This window comes from Drosophila erecta, unplaced genomic scaffold (genome assembly GCF_003286155.1).
Source record: "Drosophila erecta strain 14021-0224.00,06,07 unplaced genomic scaffold, DereRS2 tig00000092-arrow-pilon, whole genome shotgun sequence".
NCBI classification, from domain to species: Eukaryota; Metazoa; Arthropoda; class Insecta; order Diptera; family Drosophilidae; genus Drosophila; species Drosophila erecta.
In genome coordinates, this window is record NW_020825207.1 from 6,433,760 (window position 1) to 6,443,879 (window position 10,120).

General features: G+C 42.6%; 3 protein-coding genes across 3 annotated transcripts; all 3 read right to left on the reverse strand.

Moving 5' to 3' along the window:
* Positions 1-207: 207 nt before the first annotated feature.
* On the reverse strand, positions 208-537 carry LOC6549603 (peroxisome biogenesis factor 10). Its single transcript, XM_001975700.2, has one exon. The coding sequence runs from the start codon at positions 508-510 to the stop codon at positions 226-228; it is 285 nt and encodes a 94-aa protein (XP_001975736.1). The 5' UTR covers positions 511-537; the 3' UTR covers positions 208-225.
* A 3,441-nt stretch (positions 538-3,978) lies between these two features.
* LOC6549602 lies at positions 3,979-4,978 on the reverse strand. The gene is made up of 4 exons (XM_001975699.3): positions 4,752-4,978; positions 4,549-4,677; positions 4,343-4,468; positions 3,979-4,290 (listed from the first exon to the last, which is right to left on the reverse strand). Exons 1-4 carry the CDS (start codon positions 4,960-4,962, stop codon positions 4,073-4,075), a joined length of 684 nt encoding a protein of 227 aa, XP_001975735.3. The 5' UTR covers positions 4,963-4,978; the 3' UTR covers positions 3,979-4,072.
* Positions 4,979-8,217: 3,239 nt separating this feature from the next.
* On the reverse strand, positions 8,218-8,778 carry LOC6549601. The gene has a single exon (XM_001975698.3). It carries the CDS (start codon positions 8,693-8,695, stop codon positions 8,336-8,338), a length of 360 nt encoding a protein of 119 aa, XP_001975734.1. The 5' UTR covers positions 8,696-8,778; the 3' UTR covers positions 8,218-8,335.
* Positions 8,779-10,120: the final 1,342 nt, after the last annotated feature.

Consider the following 10,120-nt stretch of genomic DNA (forward strand, 5'->3'; position numbering starts at 1 on the left):
TTGTGATAAAATTCAGCGTAACTAATGCCGACCGCAGCAAAATGCGATAAATCGCTGGTTGGGTTCATGCTTGTACCCTTTTTTGGGCCACGAGTCCATGCGCTGTATTAATCGGAATGTAAATTGATAAATCACATTTCTACGCTACGTAATTGGTTGAACATAACGAGGAATTCAATTTAATAAAACATAACCAAGCAACGTAAAACAAAAATTTCAATAACTTTAAAGAAATATGGGCAGTATTTGTCCAATAGTTAGTTGTCTGTTGCAGATGGGGCACTTCTCGAAACTGCGAATGGCCTTATCGATGCAGCCGAAGCAGAAGACGTGGCCACATTTGGTGGCACCTGGTTGGCGTCGTCGCACATACTCCATGCAAATGGGGCACCTGTAGGGATCGTCCGGATCCACGAGCTCTCGGCACCTGCGCTTTGCCGGCTTAGCTTCTGGGCTGCACAGGTCGATGGTCTCAATGGGAACGCAGACGCACTGCCGTTGCGAGGACATTTCGGAGCGAGGATGCCAACTGCTAGGTATGAGATATTCCAGAGTTCTGAATATGCTTTGAGTTGACTGAAAACGCAGTGATTTCCGCTTCGAAAGTTGCCTGCTTGATCATTTTCAAATGATCAGCGGAATGAGTACCATCACCTAAAAAATGATTGCATACTTTTGGACACCTTTAAGTGAAATGTAAGGAGTTTATTTCCGAACGCAATGGAAAATAGGTGTGCTCAGGGTATTCCCTCTTCTGTCAAATGCATTAGCCCGATTTTCGTCCATATCTTCCTTGGCTATCGCAGCGCCCGATTTAAGGGGTATTCAAGGGGTATGCAAGGGGCATGGGTCGGGTTGGCTGTTGCCTTTTGCGGTCGGCTCGGACGGTTTGTCCCCGTCTAAACTTTTGTCGACTTTGTGCGGCTTTCCATTCCCGCAGCTCCTCACTTCGCTTCCGTACCCTTCAGCATTTTACTTTCTTTTCTTTCGTTTGTGGGGTGTCTGTACATTTTTCCAGCATTGCCTTTTGCTTTGTTGCCTTGTGGCGCGGGGGGCGGGGGGCGGTGGGTGGTGGGGATTTAGTTTCACTGGAAATGATAATTTTCACTTGGGCGAGCACGTGCAAGTGGGCGCTGTGGGGGCGTGGCAGCGTGGTTGGGTATCTGCTATAAATTGGCAATTAACGGCAGGTCCTGCTCTGCGGTGCTTTTCATTTGCATTTCGATTCGATGCCACATAGTATAAATAACCAAAGGAATGTCATGTGCCACGCAGCGTATACTTGATATTTGTATGCTGCATCCTTTCGCTTCTAGCGCACTCTTTTTGGCCACCATGCCCGCTGGATTCTGACCTCCCCACGCCTATTTTTGTTTCGGTGACCCCCGACCTGACACGCTTCACTTGGCCGTGCGGCTTTGAATTGAAATGCATTCGATCTAGGCCCCCGAAACCTCCGCAAAATCCATCGCTTTTTCTGGTCAAGCACAGTGCTAAATTCGGTGCGGTTTTTGCGGTTTCCTTGGCTCATTCTTGCCCAGTTGTTTTTGTCCCTCAAAACACTCACAATAAATACACACGGCACATCGTCAGCGGGCCGAATCCGAATCCGAATCCGGTTCATTTGCAAATTGCCATCGCAGATGCAAAACAAAAAAATTGCCAATGAATAATTGACCGTGGTGGTGAATATGAATGAGTGCGCACACGGAAAATAATCTAAGCTGTAGAGTTCTGTCTTGAAGTTGGCTTGAATGCTTCACAAAATATGGCTTAACTACTTTTGAACTTTTTAAGGCACTAGAAGAGGCTTAACTTTGCATAAGAACGTACTGTTTGTTATGATGCACGAGCAGTTACTCGAAGGCAATTCAAACTTAATCATGAAAATATTTATATTGCCACACTTAAGGCAAGATTTCAATTAGTTTCAAGCAAAGAGGGTAAAATAATCCTCAGCTTACTGGCCATTTAGTAGCGGATTACGCCCTGATAAATCAAATCATAAACCAATCAATTTCCCAAATCCCCCTATCGCTCAATCGATCACTCATTACCCCTTTCAGCGCTTATCACATTTCGTTTATCATTAGTTTTATTTTTGTTAGTGCTTGTTAAACAACCAATAAAACAGACAAATAAATTATAGCCCATCTAACCTCCCATCGAACTGTGCATTGCGCATACGACGCGTTGGCCACTGGCTCCGTATCTATCGGTACATAAAACTGTCTGGGCAAAATGCTAAACAAATAGCCAACAACAACTTGGCCACTGCATAAACATGGCAAAATATTGGGACTCCTAGTCTGCGAGTCCTGCTGCCACCCAATAAACGGCAACTGCACAAATTATGTTTATTTATTTATTTTTAACACTGCCCCTCTCCAGTCCACTGGAAGATAAGCCCTGTGTGGCTGGCAATCGGTGGATTCGGCTAATGCATATATGCATAAATCCAGAGTATTAGCCATAGAGACAGTGCGTTTCTTAGCTGTAAGTCTTAACCCATTAAAACTACTATTCAATCTGTTCCTTATTTATGGGTATTACCTAGCTTATAAGTTATCTTCTTGCGCGGTTTGTTTTATTATGACAACCAGTGGAGATCTTTACGTAAATGCCGCGCACCTTATATGATTATTTTGTTTTGGCTGGCTATAAATATATTGCCAAATTAAAGTGCAAGATATAAAATAAATATTTTTCTTCATCTGGCAAATTGTGTTATTTTGACATACTCATAATCAGATTTGCGAATAATTAAAGGCTGCTGTTTCTTTGAAAGTAAGAGGATGCGCTTCTGGAACAGGATTTTAAACGAACTTATTTCAATAAATATTGTCAAAGGCGTTGGAAAAAAGCAAATTCCGAATTTCGAGTGTTAATGCACACACGCATAAAGGCATAATTTACAAATGGCTGTTGAAGTTTCTGCACTTTTTTGGTCATTTTATGTATTGCATTGCAAATGTACAGTGGCAAGCAAAGAAATAGTGCTCAAATAAAATAATCAGCATAGATACAATTTCGTAGAAAAGGTTGATAAATATTTAGAAGGCTGAATAAAAATTAAAAATAGTTTTATTGGATAACTAAGCAATTAAAATGCGCGGTAGTCAAACCTCAATTAATAGGAAATACTCACTTTTAGTTGTGCCTATCAAAATCGCTATGCTTGTGAGCTAGGCTGTGCGTAGAACCGAACAATTTGAATAAATAAATATTCGAATATCTTGTGCAGTTCGGGAGATGAAACCAGCTCCGACCGACCCGTTCCATTTCGCCAATCTGGCGCTGCCAGTCGCATCCCAATTGAGCCGCACTGCGTGCTCCGGCCACAATGGAAGGCATTAAAATTAGTTTATTTGAGCCCGATGGTGCCACTGGGCATTCCCAATCGGAACAGCCTGCCGTACAGCCCACGCCAGAGTCCAGTTGCCATTACGCATACGCCCCGTTGGCTGTTCGTTCGCTGCATTTCTCATACGCAGTGTGTCCCATCAGCAGTTGTGTTGCTGGTTTTCCGTTTATCGCCTGCATTGTTTACCGACTGCTGCCCCTTTCCCCAACGTCTGGCCATTTGTTATTTATTTAAAGTAATTATTGGGGGAAATTTAATTGTAATACAACTTGATAGGATTTGCACAACCTTATCTTTCAAGAGGATTATGTATGCAAACTTCATGCACTTCATGTTTTCAAAGTATCTGAGCTTAGGCGGGGTGCAAAAAATAGCTTAAGTCCCATCAAAATAAATTCCAATTCCGGGTAAAATTTGTGGCCTGATTTATGTACAGCATTTCGTTTATTTATTTAACAAAATTCCTATACTGAAATGCGCTTTGCACAGCGGACGTCATTGTCATCATCAACTTGCAATTGATTAATGGCCGAGCTAATAAATTATGGCAGTTTATTTGGCCACATCGAGGGGCGTAAAAAAGGGCAGTAAAAAACACTGAAAATGCATGGCCTACAAAGAGTGCACATAAATTGTGCAAAAACTTGTCAAAATCAAAAGCCCGGAAATGTCACATTACATAAAGGCAGAATCGTGTGTATTTGTAGTTCAAACTATTCGATATTTATATAGCCATTGATAAAGGCCGAGCACACAAAGAGCCCAGCCCATCAGCGCACTCTGCGATTTCGAGCAGCCATTACAGGGTATCAAGCCCACTCGGGAGGTGCACACACATGCCTCCACAACCATGCCAGTTGGGTGGGTCTGTCGATAGCATCCGTTGGTGCTGTTTACATTGGCGCACATGTACGTGATGTTTTGTACTGAAAGATTCGGTTTATCATATGTCTTTATTACGAAGGGGTGTGGACTTACTTCCGCCTTTGAATATGTACGAGTATTTCACGCATGACCGACCCGGCGACATTTGGCACAGAAAGTTCTCGCGATCCTCGGTGTAATTTTGCCACAGCGCCTTCACATCCGGCACTGTGTCGTCGGCTATTCAAATGTTATTGGAATGGATTGTTTTTTAAAAGAACACACTTTTAGCTTAGCCTTTCGGCCCATTGAACACTTACTGGTCACAACCAGCGGCTCCGCGCAGGGTATTTCATTAAAGTCACCCACTCTGGACTCACAGTTCTCCGAGTGAATGTTCGAGTGATTCGAATAGGCACCCAGCCAGGTGAAGTGAAAGCACTGCGGAACTGCAATTACAGGAGGTTTTGGGTGATGAAATGCCAGCATGTCCAGTGTGATTAGTCAAAGGAGTGTAATTCACTTTCAGCCAGCAGCTGGTGGGCGAACAGGAGCAATGGCAGCAGCAAACGATGATATTTCAGTGGCATTGCCGATAAGATATAAGAATATTCGATTATATTTTTGAGCGGAAGGTTCGATGTTGCCACTGCGAAAGACAAACTGATATTGCGGCGACTGCAAATAAAACGACTCATCGATGAAGACAGATTGCGCCTTATCAAGGTTATCATAAGTACATGTCATTTATGTTTACATTTGAAGAGCAGCCTGTGATAGCTTTGGCAAACAGTAAGTTAAGCAAAATGAGTAAGGATTTTTTGCACATTCTGAATTCGAGTAGAAAATGGATGCCTTTTAGTTCGCTGTGAATGATATTTCGAATGGGCTAGCTTGCAGTTCTTCAGCCTTTATAGTCAACACACTTATATTTATCACTTTTTAGCACTTCCGAGTATTTTGATGCTATCAGCGATAGATAAGCATTGTTATCTCGGCTCTGCCACCTTCCCTGCCACACTTGCACAAAGAAAGTGTCATAAATTGTATATAATTTTGTATTCCTTTGACAACCGAAACGAGGCGGGATGACGAGTTTATGCAAATGGCATTTAATTAAATTCGAACAATAGAGATGGGGCGGGGAGAGGTGAAACAATTAAATGGGAGCAGTTGGTAAAAATTTTAACTAAACTCTGCAAATTGTATTTGTTGTTAATTGTTCAACTGTCCTGCCCCTGCTGACATTCGGCAAAAAGTCCAGTCCGCAGCCTTTGCTCTGGCAAAATGAGTTTGAAAACAAATAAAAATGTCAAACGAATGAATAAAAGTTGTCTAATTTAATTTGTTTAGCAGCAGCAGCAGCAGCAGCGGCAGCAGCAGCGGCAGGAGTATTCGGCAGTAGCCATTGGACACTGGGTCGCAAAAGTACTCGCACACTCACGTAGTTGGCAAACATTTTGCAAATTGAATAAGCACGCAAATTTGTGTGCGGCATTTTGGGAGACGGGGCGCTTGGCTCGCTCCTTGCACTATTTTTAAATTTAATTTTTAATTGCTCAAAACAATTAAAATTTATTTGCAATTTTGTTTTTACGTGTTGCTTTCGCATTTGCCGGCCCAACTTTTCCGACCAAGCAAACCAGCTGCCATCGCAATACGTGTCCCGCAAACTTTTACCGCCACTGTAAATTGGAAAATCAAGCCCGCAGGTACACACATATAAATACTATATACTATGCGATATATAACTTGCCATTCGGTGGCTTTAATTTGCACTTGAGGCACTTGCCAACGCTTCGCATCCATCAAATCAAAGGCGAAACCTTTGAACTTTTCCAGTCAATTCACCGTTAACCGTTACATGATAAGCGCATTTCCCAGCGTTTCCCTTCGCCCATTTACCCATTTCCCCAGTTTTCCCCCACCCAGTTGCCATTGTCTTCCATGATGGATGACGTGTGTCATTGGCCCGGGGTCTCGTATCAATCACCAGACGGAAATTAGCGTTAGTCGTTCATTTTCAGGCCAAGAATCCTCAGACATGCGGAAAAAATGCCACGTCAAAAGCGCAACTATTTGGCAAAGGATTGTGGCTGGAAAACTTTGATTTATTCACAGGGACTTCGCAATTTGCTGATGCGACCAAATTATAATAATAATTTTTCAAATAAACTAATTGTAACTGAAGATTGTAATGGTAGAAAGTTAAGAGTTAAGAATTGCAGAGCTGTTACGATGTTGCCAACCAGAAATATAGAAATAATTTCTGGAAATGAATTAACCAAGCCATACATACCACTAATTGCAAGTAATTTGCTTTCTGCTTTTTCCATGGCTTGCATGTTTAACTTTAACGTTCTGCCAATTTCTTCCAACTGATAGTTTCCTTACGGCTCACCAAGCATTCCAGCACTCATTAATTATGCAAATGTTTTGATTTGGCCATGTTTCAGGCTTAGGCACTTGGAACAGCAAAAATGATGTTGCCAAAATGCAAATATTGCGCAGGATGGTTAACTTCGAGGGGCGGCGGGTCGCAATCACAAAGAGTGCCATGTGATTAGCAGCAGCCATTTCAGAAGCCCTTCGAATGGCCCAAAGTTGTTAACAAAACTGAGCAGCAAACACACACGCTCGCACACTCACACACTCACACACCCAGTGCTTCTGCCCCTCTTCATTTTCTTGGGAATAATATTGTGTGCCCGGCTTTAGCGAAAGCAAATGTCACTTGGGTCTTATGGCGGCCTGCATAAAATTTGCATGCGATTAAAATTGATAAATTGCCAGGGTGGGGATGTGTGAATGGGAATGGTTCGCCCGAATGGTCCATACAAACACTCCCGTTCCACCCGACAATGGGATTCAATTAAAAGCCCCACTCATGAAATTCCGCTTCCAGTTGCGTATTTTGGGGCAACCATATATCATAAATATTCCACTTAATTGCTTGCAAAAATCATAGAACTATTTAGTACTTCTAGCGGATTTCTTTACATAGTACATACATTTCATAGTTACCTTCTTATATCGGAAGGGGGCCTTAAAATATATGAGGCATAGTATCGTATTCTATATGAATAGATAGTTTAGATAGTTTTATAAACTATCATATACAATATCATCAAATATATATCAAAAAGTATCAAATATCTTTGTATATCATATATATAAACATATCTTTGTTATTTTAAATTAGATTATATATATAGATTATATATATCTATAGATCATATAGATTATATATGTGTATATTATAGATAAGTGTAGATATCTTTATAATATGTCCTGTTATTGTTTTATGCCATTTATATCATATCTATTATATCATATTAAACTTAAGATCGCTCCAATCAAACTTCTTTTCCTTCTTTTTTTCTTTTGTGCTTCTACCAAAAGTATTTTTATGATATATTTCTAGTTTGTTAGGAGCTCCTGCCTTCCTGGGTGCGCCAAACTAATGAACATCACCTACAAGTGTAAGTAAGAGGCTAATGTCTGCAGATTTAATAAGGCGTGTTTGTCGCGAGAGCTCCATTTCCCCAAGGCCTCCACGCTGGCTATTCCCGATGAGTTGCTAAACCGATTTGCTAAATTACAAGGTGCACCTGCCCCCTTTTGGGGCAGCATCGCATCTTTTGTCCGGCGCACACAAGTCGGCGCTTTCTGAACCTCCCTCGAACTCCCTCGACCTCTCTCGACCCCTCGACACCCTCTAATTACGCCCGCGAGGCGCCGGCTAGTCCGAATCATTATGTCACCTGTGCGAAGAATGCCGCACGTAATCCGGAAACTGCACGACGGACACGGCGAGCGGCTCATTGTGCGGAAATCGCATTTGGGGCAGATAGCACCGCCTAACTAACGAGCAGCCAACTAATACGATTAGTGTCATAAGGCGGCATGTCAGCGAGCGGAGCAGCTCATACACTGAGCGAAAATGGCATGCCAAACTCATTTCGACAACAGTCATACTTGGCTAGATATTTTACCATCGAATTATTATAATTATTAGCTGAATTAGTTTCTGGAAAAGTATCGCGAATTACTGGCAGCTTGTGGTTGGAATTTTCTTCAGTGTGTCTAAGCTGGTGCGGTTTGTTACTACTTCTTAGTTGATTGCTTCTTTTTAATGGTATCCACGATTGTCTTCAGGTCGTAGTACGAGTAGCGATAATAGCTGTAGTACTCCGGATTCTTGTAGGTTTGCTTTTTTCCCGCCTTGGGTCCAAGTTGCTCCTTTTCGTCCACGATTCTGTAGGTTGACGGGGGTATGAAATCCGGGGAGCTGAAGGCCGTTGTGTTTAGAGTTTGCGGCGTACATCCTTCGGGGTGATCGCGAACATTCCGGGGACTGGTGCCCAAGCGCTTGAGGGTCTTGGCATCCTTTGAGTAGCCGTTGGTGATCCTTAAGTTGCTTAAGGTTGGGCGCCATAAAAGCGGAGTTCTTAAAGTACATTGCATTGTGGCTATAATTCAGAAAAAATAAATTTCGTCTAATTTGAATGGGAAACCGATGTTTTTGGTTTGACAAGTTGTCATTTCAATTTGGAGCACTTAGATTTCACTTTGTATGAAGCTTTTTAAAAAAAGGAACACTTTTAAGAGGCATCTTTTCACAATACGCACTGCCATATGTCAATAGACCCTTCTAACAACAAATCACATGTAGTTTATGTGGTTTAGAGCCGGACAAACTTGGGCCACACTTAACAGCACCAAGCCAAATATGTTTATTTTACCACGACCAAAACTCCGGCCTGTCATAAACATGGCACTGTTCCACTTTAAGCCGGGCATAAGCCAGGCAGAGAAGCCAAAACACAAGGCACACGTTGAATAATTTCGATCATTAAACTTATTCCACTTAAAATCCATTCAGGATTCGAGGGGACCAAATGGCGGAGATAAATGCCCCAGCAGTCCCAATGTTAACCCTCGACAATCAGCCAACACCCACAATGGACCTCCGGGCGGCGGTAAAGTTTTTATAACTAACGTTGAACAACGCCAACGATGGCAATAAAAATCAACAACAACCGGAGCCGTAGAGCCGGCAAAATAAACGCTCAAGTGCTGAAAATTGTCAGGTCGTGGAAAGCGGGGACCTGGCAGGTGGGTAGTGGGTAACACGTAGGTGGTTCACCTGAACGCTTTTTAATACACTCTCAAGCCCACACGCACATCACGGAGGCGCCCCTGATTGTGGCTTGTAAATTTATAGTTTCACCAAGAAAATCGCGCTGGCAAACTTTTTACTTTTACTGGGGTCCCTGCGTGAAAACTCACACTCACACTCACACACACACATTCGCAACTACACCCACACAGCCAACAGCTCTTAACCCACTCGTTTCAACTTCCTGCGGCACATCCACAATCCCCATCCCCATTCTCGTCCACAATCCCAGTCAGCCAGTTGGCGACATCTAATTGCTTTTGTTTTCGGCCCAGACTGCCATTGCCGCACTACAAGTGGCTTACAAGCGGGTACAGTTGGGTCGCAAAGGTTGCAACGTGCCCCAAAAGTCGTAGTGCTGCGGAAGCCCTTTCGTTAAGGTAATTTTCCGCCATAATTTCCATTGCTCTCTCTCTCTCTCTCTGTGTGTGTGTGTGTGTGTGTTTTCAGTGTGTGCGAATGAAATCGTAGAAAGTTTGGCCAATTTTTCGAGGTTTGGAGTTAAAAGAGCTGTTAAAGTTGATTGTAAGTGCGGCTTAGCTGGAGGCGGAGAAACATTATGAAATTGGGTCTCTTGGATTTTTCTACAATACTAACTTCATATAACTACCACATTAGCCCACACAAATATTTGAACAACGGAATTCTGTAGCGATTTGAAGCTGTTTAAAAGCATACTACAATATTTTGTATCTGCAGCAGTTTCACAA